General features: G+C 41.1%; 1 protein-coding gene across 1 annotated transcript in view; it reads left to right on the forward strand.

Annotated features, from left to right (window-relative positions):
• Window positions 1-21,649, forward strand: part of MAP3K5 (mitogen-activated protein kinase kinase kinase 5) — a 174,906-nt gene that overhangs the window by 148,060 nt on the left and 5,197 nt on the right. Inside the window, exons 23-27 of the mRNA XM_015572060.1 lie at window positions 1-177; window positions 268-436; window positions 5,355-5,540; window positions 8,762-8,867; window positions 16,606-16,849. The exon at window positions 1-177 is cut by the window's left edge and continues 1 nt beyond it. Of these exons, the coding sequence (XP_015427546.1) occupies window positions 1-177; window positions 268-436; window positions 5,355-5,540; window positions 8,762-8,867; window positions 16,606-16,849 (882 nt within the window). The remainder of the gene's footprint in view (window positions 178-267; window positions 437-5,354; window positions 5,541-8,761; window positions 8,868-16,605; window positions 16,850-21,649) is intronic.

The raw sequence follows: 21,649 nt of genomic DNA on the forward strand, positions 1-21,649 counted from the left end.
ATACCTTAGGAGCATATCCTTGCCAGTCCCCGTCCTGGTGGAGGACACCAGCAGCAGCAGTGAGTACGGCTCAGTTTCTCCCGACACGGAGCTCAAGGTGGACCCCTTCTCTTTCAAAACAAGAGCCAAATCCTGCGGAGAAAAGGATGTGAAAGGAATGCGGACGCTCTTTTTGGGGTAAAGGCCTGACTTACTTTGGGGGCAGGAAGTGTGTGGTGTATCACCTTATAAAGGAAAGTGTGATGTGTGCTGTGTGGATTATTGCAGCATTCCAGATGAGAATTTTGAAGATCACAGTGCTCCCCCTTCTCCCGAGGAAAAGGACTCCGGGTTCTTTATGCTGCGGAAGGACAGCGAGAGGCGGGCCACCCTGTACCGGATCCTGAAGGAAGACCAGGACAAAGTTGTGAGAAACTTAATGGAATCTTTGGCTCAGGTAAAACCTTTCATGGATGCTTCATGTTTTCAGAGTTTACATATTTTAACTGTCAAAACTAGTGGGCTAACTGGTGTGGCTCAGTGGTTGAGCATCGACCTATGAACCAGGAGGTCACAGTTCGATTCCTGGTCAGAGCACATGTCCAGGTTGTGGTCTTGATCCTTAGTAGGGGGCATGTAGGAGGAAGCCAATCAATTATTCTCTCTCACCATTGATGTTTCTCTCTCTCTTACTCACTCTAAGTCAAATGCAAAGTTATCCTGTTGGTGAAGCTCCCACTAGTCCCTACCAGCCTCTTTTACCCTTCATTTATTCATATATTCAACCAATCAATACACACACATTGAGCAACGTGAATTGCTCATTCTGACTGTAGCTCACAACTGCCTCTCAGTCACTCCTCTGCGCATGTAGGAAACACTGCAGATGCAGCAGAGGCCCGTGGTGGAGGGGCTGCATTCAGGCGGCAGGCGATGGGCAATAACCAGTAAATTACATAGCGGGCGAGGGGCCATTGTGCTATGAAAAAACAAATCTGGCCATTCCAACTCTGGTTCCCTCATGTGTTTGTTCGCTGGGGTTGCCATAACAGATACCATAGACTGCACAGCTTAAATGCTGGGAATTTATATTTCTCACGGTTCTGGAGGCTGGAAGTCTCAGAGCAAGGTGTCGCCAGGTTTGGTTTCTCCCGAGGCCGCTCTCCTTGGCCTGCAGGGCGCCTTCTCGCTGTGTCCTCATTGGCCTTATCTCTCTGCACTTCTGGTGTGTCGTCCTCTCCTTATAAAAACATGAATCCAATTGGGGTAGGGTCCCACCTTTGTGATCTCATTTAACCTTAATTACCTCCTAAACCCTATCTCCAAACACAAAGGCTAGGGCTTCTGCATATGAATTCGGGCAGGGAAGGACACAGTTCAGTCCATGACACCTGGGACTTTGTTCCCTGGGATTCTGCATACAGATACGCAGGCCTGCTCTGTCTCCTGTGGCTACAACCTGTCCTGCCCGATCTGTGTGGACTGCATGTACCTTCTTCCCTCCCATCTGTCCTGGGAAAACAGCTGCAAAAAGCATGGAGGAGGAAGAGTTGGTCAAGTGTTTAGTTTCTCAGTCCAATAATTTACATTGTTCTCAGTTTGGATTGGGGTGTATGTGGAGCCAGGTGCCCACAAGTGCTCCTCCTTCCTCTCTCTCTCTCTCTCTCTCTCTCTCTCTCTCTCTCTCTCTCTCTCATCAATAAAAACATATCCTCAAGTAAGGATTAAATAAAAAGAGTAAATATGTATTTAAATATATTGGGTGGGCAAAAGTAGGTTTACAGTTGCTCATATGGAAAATAGAGTAATACAATAATTAATAAATAATACAAGAATAAACTGTTTTGAATACTCACAACTGTAAACCTACTTTTGCCTCACCCTGTATAGTAGCATATGTAATTAAATATATAGTTATAATGTGCAATAATAATAAATATTGTAAATATAAGAAATTTTAAACATATAATAATAGCAAGCAGTTTCTATGAGCCAGCTACTGTTCTTGGTATCTCATAGGTATTTGCTCACTTAACCCCCATGAGAATAGTGCTAAATAGGTAGTTCTGTTAGCATCCTCACTTTGCACAGAGGTGAGTACACTTGCCTCGGCCATGCAGGCCTAAGTGACAGAGCCAGGCAGTCTGGCTCCCAGGTCTGTGCTCTCAACCGTCACACTGCTCTCCTTCCGGGGATGACAGGTGGTGACAAGTGATGGAAGAAACATAAAGCAGGGGAGGGGGTGGCATTTCGGCTGAGGGAACAGGGAAAATCATTGTGGAGTGAAGGTTCTCCTGTGGCCATTAGTGAAGATACCTGTTTTAGGCCAGAAACACAGAACTCAGGGATTGTTTAAATCTCATGTTCATCCCCAAAGGGTGTGCTGTTCCAGTACAGAAAATGACTGGTTTTTTGGTGTTTTTCTTTGTGTCTCCACTGGATCATGGGTCCATCGGGGCAGAGACAACCTTGGTCACTGTCATTGTCCCACCTCTCAGCACAGAGCCTAGCAAGAAACTCCGCTTCCATGACTTTGCTGAAATTCTTAAATTTTTATGTTGGTTAATCCTCTCCAATGTTTTGTGATTTCCTAGTTTTTTAAGCCCACTTGAATGTTCTGTATAAAAAGACACATGAAATTAAACCTTATTAAAAGAAGCCATTAGAGGGCATGCCTTGGTGCACCAATAGGAGGGAACAGTGAGGACCAGAAACTGCTGGTCAGAATCACATGCTAAATCCAGAATCAAGTAATAGTGAGGGTCATGCTGATTGTACTGCTGAAGCAACTGTGAATCCTTTCCTGTGGTTCCACCTGATGGTCTCGTGGCAGAGCAGGTCCTGACCCAGCTTATTGGGCAGAAGAATATAACGCTTGAGAGCTTGGGCTCAGCCACAACTTACCTCAGAACTAGTTCCACCATTTAAAGGCTGTGTGATTTAGGCAAGTTATTTAACTTCTCTGAGGCTGAATTTCCTCACCTATAAAAGAGGAAATCCTATAAAGAATAACTAAGCCCTGGCCGGTTTTGCTCAGTGGATAGAGCGTCAGCCTGTGGACTGAAGGGTCCCAGGTTCGATTTTGGTCAGGGGCATATCCCTGGGGTGCAGGAAGCAGCCGATTCTCTCTCATCATTGATGTTTCTATCTCTCTCCCTCTCCCTTCCTCTCTGAAATCAATAAAAATATATTAACAACAACAACAAAAAAGAATAACTAAGATCATGAGCAATTGAGATAATAGGAAATGTTCCATGGATGTTAACTATTATTATTGTTATCATCAAACAGGCTAATAACAATATTTAATATCTTTGAATGTTTTTCTACAACCAGATAGAAACAATTCTTTCCATTGTATTACATATTTCTAGGTACATCTTTACAGTTATAACAAGACTGAAATGTAGATGGCGGTCAGGTCCTCAAATCAGCCCACGAAAGGCCTTTCAGTCTGTAGCATCTTCTGAAATCCACTCATCGTGTTTAAGGCAGTTTAAAGGATAAAGAATAGAGAGCACCTTTGCAAAAGATTCTGTGATGATACCAGGAATGCTTCGAAAAAGGCACCCTGTCAGATGCTACCTTCTGATGGCGAATCAGGTGTCACCCGATAACTAAGATGCTCATTCGTGAAGGCACAGTAGCGACTGCACACAGAGACAGGAGTTAAAACAGAAACAACGATTGTGTAAGTGGCTGAAATACGCTAGAGAGACTACATTTCCTGAAGCAGACAGCGTTCCTTTGTAGGACAGTGGCACTCACATCCCAAACCCAGAAGCAACATGTTTTTCTGTTGTGAAAACAATGCTAATGTCAAAAAAAATGTTTGCTATTTAAACTGGTGCCAAACATTAACTGATTTTTCACTAAGCTAAGCTTCCAATTCCTGAATAAGTCACATTTTTCTCCTTGAACATGTTTTCATGTTATTGTGATATTTCCTGTGAATGTTTACTTTGGGTGTGATTTAGTTCGTGGTAAGAAAATAAACAGTTTATAATTGTTCCCAGTCTCATTTTAAAATATTACCTTAACGACAGCCTTCAGGATTTTCAATATAATCTTTTCTCATGCAAACATCCAAGTGAGAGAGCTTCCAGATGAGAATGTATTGAGAGGAAGAGCTTCCATTTTCATAGAACCCTAGATATTGTGATTTTTCACAATCCAGTTGAGGCATTTAATTTTGATGATTTAGTAACAAAATGTATAATGTGAGATAGACATGAGCATTATAAAAATCCTGTTTATTTTTTAAAAAAACATTTTTATTGATTTTAGAGAGGAAGGGATAGGGAGAGAGAGAGAAAGAAACATCAATGATGAGAGAGAATCATTGATTGGCTGCCTCCTGCACATCACCCCCTGGAGATCAAGCCCACAACCTAGGCATGTGCCTCTGACTGGAATCAAACCCAGGACCCTTCAGTCCACAGGCTGACACTCCATCCACTGCGCCATATCGGCCAGGGCAATCCTGTTGTTTCTTAAAGTTAAAAAGAGAATAAATAACATCCTACTATATTACCTTTAAGGAAGCAATGTTGCTTGAGCAAGTAACAAGAAATTCAGCTTGAGAGAGGGAATTTTTAGAATTGTATTTTATTTTTAACATATAAAATATTCCGTTGGTCAATTCCTATAAGTAGTTGCTTTGTTGATGGGTAGGAATTGTTTCAAGGACAGAGTGCGAAGCCATCCCCTTTCAGTGGCAAGGAACGACATGGTTCAAGGGCAGTTGAAGTACTGGGGACATGTAGATAGGCACATAGCAATGGGAGAAGGGGACTCTGAAGGAGTCCAACCATAGTGTCCAGCCAAGCTTAGAGTGTGAGTCCAAGGAACTTCAAGTTCCAGGAGTTTGTACATCTTTTCCTGGCTCGGTGGCTATGGGCCCTTTGATTTGCCATTTCTGTTTGTGTCCACTTCTCTCCCTATCCATTGCTCCGGCTTCCTTCCTTATGACTAGATGTACTCTTGCCCCTGTTTTATGACTTCTCTCTCTGGACAAACTTTGAGCTTGGGGTCCTATGGCTTATTGCTTGAATCTCTCCTTAGGTCCTGATTAAAATTTCTGAGAGTAAGAGTCTTACTGCCTCTGCCTGTCCCTGTTTGGGGAAAGCTTTGTGTATCTGACTGTATCACGGCTATTGGCTAACGTACGGAGTAGGTACCCTTCTTCCCAAAGCCTGATTATTTCTTGGAAAGGACAGGAGGAGGGGAAGGAGCCATATTGTTCAAATATGGTCTTTTTTCCTTAGACGGACCATTTGGCAGTCCAGTCCCTCCCAGCAGGGGCTGTGAGCATGGCAGGCCCACGTGCCTAAGCCCATTGACCGACTGACAAGTTAACTGGCTTTTATTCACAGGGGCCCGAAGAACCTAAACTAAAGTGGGAGCACATCACAACCCTCATCACAAGCCTCAGAGAATTTGTGAGATCCACCGACCGAAAAATCATAGCCACCACCCTGTCAAAGCTGAAGTTAGAGCTGGACTTCGACAGCCATGGCATCAGTCAGGTCCAGGTGGTGCTCTTCAGCTTTCAAGATGCTGTAAGTATGAAATTCTGCCAATGTTTTTCCACAAACTCTGGCTAAAATTAGTCAGAAAAATAGGATGAAACTTAAGTTCTCATGCCTTTCTTTCTTTAATGATTTCAATGAATTCTCTTCTCTTTGGATAAGTGTGAGATGGTGGCCCTTTTGCGTGCTGTGTGAGCTTTGTGTTTTCTATGTTTAATATACATAAAAGTGTACACCATGTAAAATAGCAAAACTCATAAACATCTCCATGGCTGAACTTTGTTCTTATGAAATCATGTAGTGGGTCACTATTTTGGTGACTTGAGCAACAGAACACACTTGAGTCATGCATGCTCTCATTCCGTAGGAGAGGTGCCATCTAGTGGACATTGAGAAAATGACGGTACAGATTGGAATGACCACTACTGAATAAAACCAATAATCCTCCACCCCACCCTCCACCTCAGTTACTAGTAAACATGTTTGTTTAATAAATATTCACTTTTTTTCTAGCCAGCAATATACTTCAGAGCCCAGGGCATCACTGAAGGAAAATTAATACACATGATCTAATGAGACATTGCTGAAGATTCCTCTCTCTCAAACAGTTGCTATGCAACACAAGCTAGTCCATCTTCCAAAAGCCTGATTCAAAACCATATGCTATTCTTGAATGAGACTTATCTGTGGAGCTCTGTACCAAAAAAGCCTGAAGCTATTCCTAGAAGGCCCTTACAGGGTCCAGATGTAAATAAGAGCGTTCTTGACACTGTCTGTGGTATGAATGTAGAAGCACTTTGCATAACTTTATTTAAGTTCAAAAAATTAATTCACCCCTAATGTTTTCATTGCTCTTATGTAGAAACTAAAGGCCCAATGCACAAAATTCATGCAAGAGTAGGCCTTCCTTTTCCCGGCTGCTGGCACTGGCTTCCCTCTGGCACCCAGGACCCAGGCTTCCCTTGCAGCCCCAGCTTCATCTGGAAGGTCATCCAGAAGGATGTCCGGAAGGATGTCTGGTCTAATTAGCATATTATGCTTTTATTATTATAGATTATCTTGACAATTATAATTGGGGCATCAAATGATTCCTGATTTAAAACCAAATTATAATCCTTCAGCATCCACTGATGTTCTCTGAGACTGTGTAAACCACCTCATCTTTGGGCTATATTGTGGGTGGGGACAAGACTCCTGACATGATTGAGGTCATGAAAGCAATTGGCAAAGCCTAACATTAACATTCAGTCTTAAAGGCACACTTACACCGCACGTAGGGAAACCCAACCATCTGGGAATAGGATAAAATAATTCAGTGAATTTGCACTTGCCCACACATTTGGCTTTCAGCCTGGAGGATGAAAAGCAAATTGGCTTGTAGAATTCAGATTGAGAGTGCTTTAGTTGTCACACACACGCACACACACACACACACACACACACACACACCACCCTGTTCACTCTTGTTCAGAATGGGAATAACCTGGAGAATGGGCCCTGTGTAATGTACTGTTTAATGAAAAACTAGGAGGAGCAAGTCATGGTCATAGGGGCTCTCTCTTCCATCTTCTGTGTGTGACTCTTGGGAGAAATATTCTAGTTTACCAAGTGTTGTGCCCAATGCTAAATCAAAAAAGCAGGAAACTCCTTTAAGAAATGAAGGTGGTGGGACAGAATCATTTTGATAGGATTTGCTAGAGCAAGTGAGAACCAAGCCCTGACTCATTTTCTTGAGAGTAACTACTGTGAGGAACTCCTCCGACCCACTCCCCTCTAACTGAGAGATTTTGATGAAGATGGAGCAATGGTAAGAATAAGCAACTGGAACTCCAGCTTTTATAAAGTGCAGGATTGCAGCGAGGTCACCTTCCCAGCTGCCTCTAAGATCTCTAGTCAGAGACTTGTTAGAAAAGTAGCCTCTTTTCTTAGAGGACACTGTCAACCGATAATTAGTAGAGTTAATTCACATTTTAAATAAGCGATAAAGGTTATTTTAAAAAGGTAATGCATATGGTTTAAGCATACAGTGGAATATTGTTTACCCTTAAAAAGGAAGTTCTCACATATTACACTAAGTGAAATAAGCCAGTCACAAAAATACTGTATGATTCCACTTACATGAGTAACCTAGAGTACTCATATTCATGGAGACAAGAAGTACAGTGGCGGCTGCCAGGGGCTGTGGGAGAGGGCAATGTGGAGTCATCGTTAATAGGTACAGAGTTTCCATTTTGCAAGATGAAAAGAGTTCTGGAGATGAACAGTAGTGATGGTAACACAACAGTATCAGTATCCTTAATGCCATTGAACCAAACACTTAGAAATGGTTAAGATGGTAAATTTTATGTTATGTTTATCTTACCTAATTTTTTTTAAAAAAAATGTAATGTGTATATCTATTTCAGTGTCTATTTAAATGTGTGAGCCCAGCTGGCGTGGCTCAGTGGTTGAGCATCGACCTATGCACGAGGAGGTCAAGGTTCCATTCTCGCTCAGGGCATGTGCTTGAGTAGCAGGCTCGATTCCCAGTAGGAGTGCAGGAGGCAGTCAATCAATGATTCTCTCTCGTCACTGATGTTTCTATCTCTCTCTCCTGCTCCCTTCCTCTCTGAAATCAATAAAAATATATTTTAAAAAAATAAAGAAATGTGTGAAATGTTACGTACTCGGTTTAAAAAGGTGCCCTCACAACAGAGAGCTTTAATGTGAACAGCTTTTCCGGAGTGTTGTCACAGGTTATTCCTGTTTGCAGAGATGTCAAGAACTGTGGGAAGGAAAGCCAGGCACACACTGTGGCAAATAGGCAGGTGACACATACCCGCTCACGTCTCCCCTTCACCTGCTTTTTCAGGGCACCAGAGCATGGCAAAGCACTAGGGTGGATTAAACAGCAGGATCATCCCATTTAAGAAAAGTGCTCATTTTTAAAAAGCCCCTCAACCTCTTTTCCCCCCTAATCTCCTCCAACATGCATCTGCAGACGTCATGAAAGGTGGAAACTGCACGTTCTCTGTTCTAACAGAGCACCCTTCTCGTTTAACCAGCCTGCCTTTCATTTAAATAATGCATCTCATTTGCTTACATGGGTTCACTGAACTTTAAATGGAAGTGGCAGTTTTTCATGTGACATAAATTATTCACAACTCAAGGTGAAGAGTCCTTTCTGTTATTTTGTTGATAAATCCAGACGCTTGCATCAGCTAGGTTATTTGCAATTAAAAGTTCATCAAAATGTCACTCTCTTTCTCTAGGTGAATAAAGTTCTTCGGAATCATAACATCAAGCCACACTGGATGTTTGCCCTGGACAGTATCATCCGGAAGGCCGTGCAGACAGCCATTACCATTCTGGTTCCAGGTCAGAAATACTTAATTACTCTGTAAATATTTGGTGTTTGATGTTTTATATTACTGTTCATTTATCATTTATGGCGTCTCCTTCCTGAGTTTAAGACCAGGCTAACCAGGTTAACCTTCTCTTTTATTCATCTTCTCAGTCAGCAAATGTCATTTATTTAGGGCATGCAGTCTGAGCCCTGGTCCAGCAGGCAGGATGCTTACTGCGAGTGAGGAAGACTTGCTGCCTGGTCTTTAAAGAGCATGTTTGGCTATGAAGAGAAAGAAAACTGTACAAGTGACCCAAATACATGTGCATTTCAATATGCAGGTATCTGTGCTCAGAAAACACCTAAACACATGCCTGCATCATCTTTACCAGGCTCCCAAACCGGCTGTTGCCTTGAGTGACACAAAGAGTCCTTTGGGATTACAGCTTTCAGGGCTCCGCCCAGGCTGAGTTGAGACTCTCCTGGAGAGAAAGCCCAGCAATCTGATTGTAAAACAATTCCCAGGGCATTTTGGCACGCAGCCAGGTTCGGAAAGTGCTGGTCTATGTTTGCAGTGAAATACGAAAGGGCCAGTGTTGAGGGAGGTGTGTGTTCACACTCTAAGGCAAACTTCCAAAGGGTTTTGATAGTCTACGCAATAATAAAAGACTTTAAGCAAAACTCTTTCTCTGTGTGAGTGAGTGAGTGTGTGTGTGTGTGTATGTGTGTGTGTGCATAGAGAGATTTTAGATACATAAATTGGAAGCATGTTCTATTGTAAAATTTGTACATATATTTTAAAGCATTCTAAAGTAGAAATTTTAAAAGGTAAATATAAACTGTTTTAAAGTTTAGGTTATTTGTAAATGGTTCTGTGAAGTTTTAAGTCACCATTCGTACTTCCAAGTTGTGGAAGTTCCTCTCTTCTCTCAGAATGCCTGTTTGATTTGAGAGTAAGGGCGCCAGTGTCGATCTTTATATTACACATTAGTAAACACTGATTTCTTTCTTTCTTATGTAAGAAATGCCCCTCATACCTTGGCATCCTTGCACCTTTGCATTCTCCAGGTCTCAGACTCCTGACCTACCACAAAGTCTAGATTAGGCTCTTTGTTATTCTCTCTCCTTGGAAATGCTTTTTCCCCATTTGTGACATTTGCCACAATCAGAAGCTACTTTTATTTTCTTGTCTATGGGGTGATTCCCTCACCGGAGAGCAACAGTGTCTATTTTATTCCATTCTGTGCTGAGCATATTGTCGAGCACAGTGTCTGGAAATCAGGAGGCCCCTGAAAAACATTGCTTGTAAATGAGTTTCACGTGATTATAACAAACTAGAGGCCTGATGCACGAAAATTCATGCAAAAGTAGACCTTCCTTCCCCCCGCTGCCAGGACCCGGGCTGGCTTCCCTCCGGCCTTGGCTTCATCAGGAAGGACATCCGGAATGACGTCCAGAAGGATGTCTGGTCTAATTAGCATATTACCCTTTTATTATTATAGCATAAAAATGTTACATAAAGAAAAAATCCAGTGAGTTTTTGAAACACATGACTAATAGTTGGATGTGAACCTAAGGAATGTAAAGCTAATGTAATGCTTTAAGGAAGTTAACATATATTTATATTTAAATGATTGAATTGGAATAAACTTGGATGTGGGGGATGTACTATAAAGGAATTACATACTCAAAAGTACAAGGGGTGAAAAGGAATAGGCATGTATCAGTAAAAGGCCACGAGTGAAATGCACTAGTAACCTAAATTAAGAATGCCCTGTCCTAACTGGTTTGGCTCAGTGGATAGAGCATTGGCCTGCAGGCTGAAGGGTCCCAGGTTCAATTCCAGTCAAGGGCATGTACCTTGGTTGTGAGCACATCCCTAGCAGGGGGTGTACAGGAGGCAGCTGATCAATGTTTCTCTCTCATTGATGTTTCTGACTCTCTATCCCTCTCCCTTCCTCTCTGTAAAAAATCAATAAAATATATATTTAAAAAAAGAATGCCCTGCCCGGCCAGGTGTGACTCAGCGGTCAAACCAGGAACCAAGAGGTTCCAGGTTCAATTCCCAGTCAGGGTACATGCCCGGGTTGTAAGCTCAATCCCCAGAAGGGGGCATGTAGGAGGTAGCCCATCAATGATTCTCATCATTGATGTTTCTATCCCTTTCCCTTCCTCTCTCTGAAATATATATATATATATATCTTTTTAAAAACAAAACAAAACACAAAACCAACAATGCCCAAATGAGGACAGGACTGATAGATTATACTTGGGAATAATTTAAATATCATATAAAGGATCTGTTCATCTGATTTTAACAAAAAAACACTTTCTTTTAAAATGGATTACCTAAATTTAATGGACCGTATCCTGGAACTGAAAAAGAATGTCAGTGTAAAGCCAGTGGAATCTCAGTGAGGTCCGTAGTTTGGCTAATAGAATTGTGCCAATGCTAGTTTCCTCCTTTTGACAAATATAGCGATACAAAATGTATGAGCAGGGTGGAAGGTATATGGGAATTCTTTGATTTATCTTTGCAACTGTTCCGTAATTCTAAAATTCTTCCAAAACAGGACGCTTATAAAGCACACTGATGACCACACTAAAGGTAAAATGCAGTCACGTTTAGGGAAGGGATAGGGTGAGTGCAGAGAGGCCTGTCTCCTCCCATGGGTGTCCCAGTGATGGGCACTGCTTTACCCAACCCATGTGTGGAACAAGGCACTTCCTTTGTGAAAAGCATTTGCTAAGGAAAGTGATTTGTCTTTCCACTGTGAAACTGGTGTCTTTGAGGCCTCTGGGAGTCTCAGATGACAACTGAAATTACTGCTTGAAAGGACTTTTTTAAAGAGGAAATTTTAGAGGAGAATTCCATAGAGAAAGTATTTTTTATATTCCTCGCAGGATAGGTGAAGACAATGTGTACTGTATCCTACCTACCATTATGTAATTGATGGGTCTATATGACAAGATGAACTGGTTTTAAACATTGACAGTTCCATCAAATTTCTAAATGTCCCTATTTTATTATACAGTTAAGATTCAAAGGAGCTACATTAAAAATGCCTGTCTTCATATTCTCCTGATAAAAATTCCTTTTAGGTGACAAATTACTATAATTTACCTACCAAAATTTGAAAGGCATGCTAAACAAAACAACAGATTTAAAAGTATGCCATCATGAGCACATATATGTGGAGAGGTCCCAGATCTTGGTTTCAAAACACCATTTCTTTAATAAAAGGAATCAGAGCTTCTTGGAGAAATGTTTGATTCTAGGCCTGGAGTGAGGGAAATACAAGATGAAACTGGAACATCTTATGATGCCACAAAGTAAGGAAGTACCCCCAAAAGGAAGGATGGAGGCTTATTGAAAGGACACGGGAAACAGCTTGAGGTGTTCCCAGAAGTCTAAGCCAGAGCAATTAGAGCAATAAAATAAAATGCATTGTATTATCGCTCATCGAATAAACTAAATATCCATGAGTCCATACTGCTATAAGTAACTGAATCAATCTATAAATATATGGTGAAGGGCCAAGTCTTTGTTTTAGTAGAAATTTCAATTATAAGAATAGAAGGCATTGAGGGAAATAGAAAATTAGGCCAACACCACAGTAATAATGATTGGAGGCAAGAGCCATTCATGGCTGCTAAGATCAGGAGGCAAAAGAGTAATGAGAAACAGGATATTTGAATGATCTCAGAGTATATCTCCCCACAAGATGTTTACTAATTACAAAGGGAAAACAGTGACTTACAGTGGAGGAACCTGGCAGACACCTTCTTTACCAGACGATCCAGGTAAACATCATACTAATAAGATACATCAGCATCATGTACCTCCTGATGTGGTGCGCTTGGCACAGCTTCGCCCTTGTGCTGTTCTTGCCAAAAATGCACAGCCTCAACCTAATCATGGCAAGACATTGGTGAACTGAAAACGACATAGTGCAAAATAACTGGCCATACTCCTGGAGAGTGTGGAGGTCATGGGAGATATAGAAATAGGAGGTATCTGTCACAGATTGGAAGAGACTGAGGGAATGTGAGCACTAAATGCAGTGTGGGATCTCGGATCAGAAAAAGGACATCAGTGGGAAAACTGGTGAAGTTCAAATAAGGTCTGTAGATTAGTTCATAGTATTGTATCAACGTTAATGTCCTGGTTTTGGTGATAGCGTCAAAGCTATGTAAGATGTCAGGTTAGGGCAAGCTGCTGAAGGGGATATGGGAGGTTTCTGTACTATTTTTGCAACTTTTTGATATTCCTGACTACTTCAAAATCAAAAGTAAAAAAAATAAAAAAGTGCTCAATCTCCTTTCCTCCACAAAGAGCACACGGAACAGAGAGTACGGTGCAAGCTCCTTAAGAGGTTTCTCTCAGGCTGTTTTCTCACATGCCCTCAAGAATCAGCCATTAGATGACAGGCAACATCAAGTACAGGCTGCTGGTGGTGACCAGATGGAGAAATGCTGGTATGGAGACCATGTTGGCAGTCCTTAGGCAGAGAGAACTGATAATGTAGGCATACTTCCTATGTTAACAATAATTTTTAAACCTGCTGAAACACTTGATGTTACTCCAGTTGTTAAACTGAATCACTCATGTGACCCATGTCCACATGAATGTAAACCGACCAGCATTCTATACCATATGAGGATCTTAATGTAGGTATCATACCCTATGCACTGACAAGTATTATGATTTTATTTGGCATCAAAAATACCCTGTGTTAAAGCAGGTTGGTCTAATTATTTTCCTCTGGGAAAACACCAATTGTGGTGGGGTGGGGTGGGGTAGGGTGGGATGGGGAGGTGGGGATAGTATTGTTGCTTAATCCCCTCTTGCTGTTCTGAAATGCACTGGCTCTAGTTTCCCACACGTGAATTAATCATCGTCTACTTGTTACAGCCTCCCTCCCCGCCACTACCCCCACCCCCGCCCCCGAGTCACTGCCTTTCTCCTGGCATTTGGCTCTCTCCCGACAGTCCACTCTGCTCTCCTTTCTTCTCGGCCTCTGGGCTACCATTTGAGCTTCCTTCTCTCTAAAGCCTCTCCCTCTTTCTCCACCAGCCAAGACTTCCCCTTCTCTAGACCCTGCTTAGGCCCTCTTCCTCCAGGAATCCATCAGAGAGTAAGCCACCACTAGCTTTAATTATTGCAAAAGTGCTATATCTACCCCTTAGCACTCTTAATACATGCACACATGAGTTATATTTGTAACTAGGTCTATGCCTGAGACCACCTAAGATATTTTTGGCTGTATTAATTAGTACTTGTAATTTCATGTTATCGTTGTACATGCTCGTATGGCTCTCTTGTGTATTCACCCTAGTTTTCCTTTAGCTTGTTATCTCTGGGGACAAGGACCAGATGCTGTATCTCATTTGGATATTTTACAATGTGTTGAAAGACCAAAATAACAAAGCATTGTACTTGTTTATAATTTTCTACTTTCTTCAAATTGACATAATTTTTTAGTCATACATAAAATGATAATTTATGATAATTTAAAGTATATAGAGTTAAGGAAATATAAGGGATACTTAACTATAATAATAAATATCAGAAATTTTCCCTCCCGAAAGGTTATAGTCAACAGGATTATAAAACTTTAATTGTTTTAAAATTTTCAGTTAGAGACCATAAAAGGAATTTAAGAATAATATTAGGAAAATTTAAAAGGCCTAATCTTATATTCTAATTTAATCTAGAATTCTACTTTTTAAAATTATTTTTAAAGTAAAATATTTTTTCAGTATTTTGTTTCCTTCTTAAATACAGATAATCCTAGTAGGGTAACTCTTCCATTCTGCCAACATTTTTTGAGAGGCTAATACGGCTTGGCCTCCAGACTAGATGCTGGGTTTACAAAGTAAAATACTTGATTTCGAGTCACTCCTAATATGGATGAATTAGGGAATGGAATTTTGGAAAGAGAATTTGGAAATTGATAATGCAGAAAGCAGAGTAGAGGTGGATTTTGGTAAACCTTAAAAGATAAAGGGCACGGATGTGGAGAAATTGGAACCTTTATTTGGGGTTGTAAGATGGTGCAGCCACTATAGAAAACTGTAGTGGCTCCTCAAAAAATTAAAAATAGAAATACCATATGATCCAGCAATTACTTTTCTGTGTATATATCCAAAAGAATTGAAAGCAGGATCTCAGAGTTATTTGTACAGCCAAGTTCATAGCAGCATTATTCACAGTAGCCAAGAGGCGGAAGAGGTGGAAGTGTCCATTGACAGATGAATGGATAAAGACGTGGTACATACATATAGTGGGATATTATTCAGCCTTAAAAGGAAGGAAATTCCAACATACACTACAACATGGATGAACCTTAAGGACATTATGCTAAGTGAAATAAGCCCATGTCAAAAGACAAATATGGTATGATTCTAATTATATGAGGGATCTATAGTAATCAAATTCATAGAAACAGAAAGTAGAATGGTGGTTGCCAAGGATATAGGGGAAGGGGAAATTGGAGAGTTGTTCAGTGGGTATAGCGTTTCATTTTGTAAGATAAAAACGTTCTGGAGAATGGTTGAACAACAATATGCATGTACCTAACACTACAATTTGTACACTTAGAAATGATGAAAATGGTAAATTTTGTGTCATGTACTTTTTAACCTTCAAAAAAGTAAAATAAATAAATAAATAAACAGAGAGAGATAAAAGAAGTCAGGGCTACATAAACTTGACCCTAAGAAGGGCACTCTAGTTCTTGTTATGAAAAATAGTGAGTTCCTGTTTTGATTGTTGAATTTAAGTGCCTGCCCAACAGGAATATCTAGGATGTAACAGGATCAGGGCCAAAAATATACTTTGTTATCCCCACATTACAAGTGTTTAACCTTCATAGATTTTAATGAGCTCACCCATATAGAGTAAATAGAAACATGAAAAAGTGAAGGATAGATTTCCAAGTTCCAGCTTTTAAAGGCAGGTCGTAGGCAAAAAGGCTCTGAAGAAGAGAAGCAGAAGCCAAAGATTTCCAGGAAGGTACTATACACAGGTCGGGTAAGGTAAGGAAAGAGAGTTACCTAGAAGATCTGGCAACTACTGAGCTTCTGGTTGTCTTGCCAGAGTAGCTGTATTGGAGTGGTGGGATGGGGTCTTCACCACTCCCTCCGGAGCCCTCTCCCCCACACATCTGTGGTTCATGGACTCTTGGGACAGGCTTCAGGGTGTCTGTGAGCCCTCAGGAAATCTAGGCAAAATATTGTATGAATGTGCTTTTCTTTTGGGGAGAACCTCTGTGGCTTTCAGATAGTCTTGCTAAAGTGAATATAAGCATGTGGCGTTTTCAGTAGCTCCTATCCCCTTACATTTTGACTGCTACAGGCAAAAAAGCATTCTGTGTACTTACTTTTGTTTAGATCATCTCTCTATATCTGTTTCTTCATTTCTTAGTAATTGCCAGATATCATATAATCTAAAAAATGAATTCTACTTGTATAAATAAATTTTTCTGTTTTTATATAACTGCCTTTCTGATTTTAGCATTTATCTTATGTGCGGTGTGCATTTTTCTTCTGTTTGAATTAAATCATTAAGTTTATATATCTTGTGAGTTGTGCAAATTCACTGGCAGAACAGACCTGAATTACTGCACAGAAATCCATCCTCCCTTTTGGAAAATCAGTTTGGAATGTAAATCTTATTGACCGCAGGGGAGATGACATTCATGTCTTAAGAAATTAAGGCAATTGGTCATGTTTTAATAACACTGTTGTTGATATTATGCCTGACAGAACTGAGACCACATTTTAGCCTTGCTTCTGAGAGTGATACAGCAGATCAAGAAGACTTGGATGCAGAAGATGACCATGAGGAACAGCCTCCAAATCGAATTGTCCGAAGACCTCGTGCCATCCTTGAAGATGCTGTGGCTACCTCAGGGGTGAGCACGCTCAGTTCTACTGTATCCCACAATTCCCAGAATGCTCACCGATCACTGAATGTACAGCTTGGAAGAATGAAAATAGAAACTAATAGGTAAGTCCTATTCTGACTTGGGTAGGTTTCTTTTTTCTGACTTTAAGTGCATGTGTTTTTGGTCTCCTTTACAGTGTGATCCACAGAAAATACAAAATATGATTCCTTTATCCCATTAATGTAAACTTGATTTAAAGCCTTTCTTTGTTGAGAGAGAGAGAGAGAGAGAGAGAGAGAGATTTATTTTAGTCTCTTTAGTCAAATATATTTTCTGTTTCTACCAATTCAAGCCCCCAGCACCTTTTCCTTAACCACTGCTTTATCACCCACCGCACTGAGGCTTTTGGAGTCACTTTGGTGTAACCTTATGGACTGCCTTGGACACAGACTAGGAGCAGCATGTACCGTCCAACAGATAGTTGAAAGGCAGACAGAAAGCCCGTGTTCTTCAAAGCCCAGGATTTGGAATATCAAGTTCTTTCAGGAGAGGAAGGTCTCTGCTCTTGAGGAGATAAAATTAATGGTGCAAAAGCTTTGCATTTTAGAACCTTAAAAGGATGATCAGTTGACTACATGTGTGATTCTATTTTATGTTTAATATGGTGTGTCATATCTGGAGTTTAATTTTTCTTTGGAATTTGATAACATAGAACCTACATGATAGGTTATTAAGTGAACAGTAAATATTTCCTGTTCTTCACAGATGTTGGCCAGTTCAAGGTCTGAATCTTGATGATTTATAGCTTCCTGTGATGGCTACAGTTGACATGTGGGCAACTGAGATTACAGTGAAAAAAAAATTTTTTTTTTTTAGTAAATCAATAAAAGTTCTTCAAATATTTAGAAACCTTAGTTGAAAATTCTAATTGTTCACCAGGGAGGTAAAACATTTATTTCTGCTCATAAGTTTATGTTCCTAAGGTTAAGTTTGAATACCAAGCTTAATACAAGTAATACAAAACGAAAAATCAGACAGAGGCCGAAAACCAGGACTACAGGCTTTATTAGAGGAGAAGCACCTGCCGGGCTGTCTCCCAATGGGAGGACAGCAGCACGTGCAGGGGTGAGCACGCCTTTTGAGGGGCGGAATGGGGAGGGGTGGGGGCTTAGTGTACTCAGTGCACACTGATCAGTGGTTTACTGTATGGTCCATATAGGACAGTGATGGTGAACCTTTTGAGCTCGGTACGCCATCACTGATATAGGACAAGGGCTTAGGGTATTTGGCAGGTGTAGATTGGTGGTCCAATGTATAGTCCATATAAGGTACATGGTTAGTCACTGAGGTATTTCCAGGCTGCAGGTTACCTCATACTCGGCCCACCAGTTGGGGGAAGGGAGGATCTATCACAAAACTCATCCTATATTTGGAAACATGAACTGTGGTTGCACGATTAAAGTAACTCCATACACGTTGTCCATGGTGTGCATATAGAAATCTTTCTGAATAAAAGGAAGGTGGCTTTCAGACTTCCATACCCCAATCTTGTCCTTTGAGGTTTTCCCCAGCTCTTTACTTGCCGTCTCTACTGCTTCATAGAAAAGAGTTTGAGTCTTTTTGGCCTTTGACATGTCTGTCTCAATCATTGTGCCCCTTATTTCCTCCTTTTCTCAAGTAATAAATAACCCAATTAGGATACTCTATCCATTACGGCAGGTAGTAACTTTAGTCACTTCTCTTTAGTTGACTCTCTGTCCTCCGATCCTGAGTGGAGTTGGTTTTTATGCCCCTTACTGATCTCTGGAGGGGAAAGTTCACTCATTACTGTTTTGGTCCAACCACCCACCCCACTCTGCCCTTGGCTTCCAGTCAGAATTTTACAGACAATAAAGCTACTTTATTTACCAATGAGCTGGTATATTTGTTTCTCTGGCCCTAAAACCTTCTGTCTACATACCCTGGCTTATGTCAATAGAACCTGCCTCTCCTAAATTAAATGTAGCCATTTCCGTCTCACCTGCGCCCATCTGCGTTTCCTGTCTTACCACCCTGTCCCCGCCCTCTGTCTACCATGCTTGTGCCATCTGCAGTCCCCAAGGGCTGCTCCTCGCCAGCTGCCCTCTTCCAGGCCTCACCCCCATTTTCTGAGGGTATCAGCTAGCTGAAGGCCTGCTGCCCACATCTGCCCGTCTCTGTAAAAAGTCTAGGCTTTGCCGCAATTCTTTATTGCATTAGGAGGAATTGCATTTTTCACAAAAGCCCACATAGTTATGCTTTTTCTCTACATAGTTACACTTAAATATGTGAAATCTACAGGATTATCAGCCTCCTTTATCTTTTTCTAGGAATATCTCCCACAGCTTCACCATCAGGCCTGGAAAAGTGAGCTGAGGCCCAACATTCACTTCACACGATTAAAGAGAGGGCAGCTGGTGTGGCACAAGTCCTACGCCACGGCAGTCAGGGACTGGTCATGCCTATGCTGGCCCTTTGTTTGTAGTTGAATATTACCTGATATATTGGGGTACATATATTGCAAAACAAGCTTAGAAAAAGTGTTAGTGTGTTTTTAGGGAAGGTTGTAGCCCTCATGTTAGAAATCTTATATTAAGGAGAGCGATTTTCAACCTTTCCCATCTCATGGCACACATAAACTAATTACTAAAATTTTGCGGCACACCAAAAAATAGGTAAATTTTGAATCATTCACACCAGACAGCTGTTGTTGTGTTGGCTCTTGTTATTTAATTTGACAATCTAAGGGAAAACAGATCAGTGCCCCTGACTAAAGAGTCAGGTATTGCATGTGTTAAAATTTTCACAGCTCGCCAGTTGAGTCATTGCGTTAGGATAATTACCGATGACAGTAAATCAGGTTTATCCAGCTCTTGATTATTAGATCAATAATACTAAATGGGAAAAGTAACAAAATGGCTTTGGAATTTATGTTTTATGTTAACATAAAAACATTCAAACCTGTAAAGAATTTCTGTGAGTTTATTTGAGCCAAACTGTCGACAATTGCTTGGAAAGTAGAATCTCAGTGTATTGGGATAATGCTCCAGGGAATGGCAGCTTTTCATCTACTTTTATACACTGAAGTAAAAGAAGATGTAGATGGGTTACATGAAATCCATTGGTGACAGACCAGAGAGGGAGGAGAAAGCAAAGCAGGGAAACGCCTGGGATCGGATAAAAGTAAAATGATAGACTCATGGTCCCTCTGGGATTGGTTAAAAGTAAAATGATAGACACATACTTAGGTGGGTGCAGGATAGTTAAAAGTCAACAATTCACATGATAACAATAACAATGAAGGAATTTATGGCCTCCTGTCCGGACGCCCAGGGCATTTGGTTGTGGCCTGAGGGGTCTGGAAAAAAAGGGAAGTTCAAGTTACCCTGGCATTTCAAGGATATGTTATCATAGGTGCAAAAAGACAGATAGGCTTTCTTAAGGTAAAGGTTGACTTTGTCAGGGAAGATACCGGCCTAGGAGGTCACTGCTTTTAGTTAAAGTTTAATTTCAGACCATCTTTTGTGGTTACTTTAGGTCTTTGAGTTTGCAAGACTGCCATGCAGGCCTTCCCTGAGCTTGTCAGGTTAGCAAGTGGCCCCTTTCGTCCACATTTACTTACATTTAAACATTTGCTTACATAAAATGTCCAGACGATAATGAACTTAACACAGAGAGGGGGGACAGTAATGCATGTAGTTCAAATCTAACTCAGGAGGAGCTGAATAGTTATCTAATTTTCCTAGTCTACAATTCTGGAATTACCTGTCCCCACCCATCTGAATTAAAAAGTTCACAGATCCTTGCCAAACTTCTGGAACGGAGGCAGCAAATGCCTTGGTTTTCTAAGGATTCTCCTACTAACGGAACTGAAGACAAAGTAAAAATAAAACCGATGGACTGGATATAGCTGAAAATAAATAATTTTGAGAGATGGATTTGGGACCAATGAGGTGGCCAATCAATACTTTGCTTCCAATGTTAGGTTCTGGTTTTAAAGATGAAAAGGAAATAATAGAATCTGGATAACCTTAGGTTAAATTCTAGAAAATTTCACTGTGCTCTTTGAGAAAACAACAAGATGATACCATCACTATTCCATACATGTAGATGAACAAGAAAGACAAAAAATATATACCAGGCCAAAAAATTGCCAAGTTAAAAATTCATACTGAGCTTGCTATCCATGTCTTTGAATATCATTCCTGTTGGAGTAGATAAAAATCTCCCTTCTCTGTCAACACGTTTTGACAGAGAACAGTGTTAGAAAGGCAAGTAGGTTATTAGTTGGCTCTCAGTTGCATGGCTCAGTGGATAGAGCGTCAGCCTGTGGACTTAAGGGTCCCAGGTTTGATTCCAGTCAAGGGCATGCATGTGCCTTGGTTGCGGGCATGTCCCCAGTTGGGAGTGTGCAGGGGGCAGCTGTTCGATGTTTCTAACTTTCTATCCCTCTCCCTTCCTCTTTGTAAAAAATCAATGAAATACATTTTTTTAAAAATCTCCCTTCATCCTTCCCTCCCTCTGCTTTCAGTTCTTAATTCCGCACCACTTACTGTAAATAACCTGCCTTCCTCAAATGCCTTCTCTGGCTGCCCCTTCCCCCCACCATTTGTTTTCCTTTTATTTTGCCTCCCCTGCCTACTCTACTAGGTTCCTTTCTCCTACCCCAGGGCCACAGCTCTGTGTGTCCTGCTGGGAGTAGAGGAAGGGAAGCCCGGGGAGTCCGGAAAGAACCCTTCCCAAGCCCTGGGAGGGCTCTTTTCCAGGGCCTGAGACCGCAGCAGGCAACAGAATAGCCATTATTAAAGGCCAAGCATTTTAGCTACGTTGTCTCATTTAATGATCACAGTAATTCTTTCAGGAAATTTTTTACCTTTTAACAAGTGACAAAACTGAAACCCATC

Source organism: Myotis davidii, unplaced genomic scaffold, assembly GCF_000327345.1.
Source record: "Myotis davidii unplaced genomic scaffold, ASM32734v1 scaffold266, whole genome shotgun sequence".
NCBI lineage: Eukaryota > Metazoa > Chordata > Mammalia > Chiroptera > Vespertilionidae > Myotis > Myotis davidii.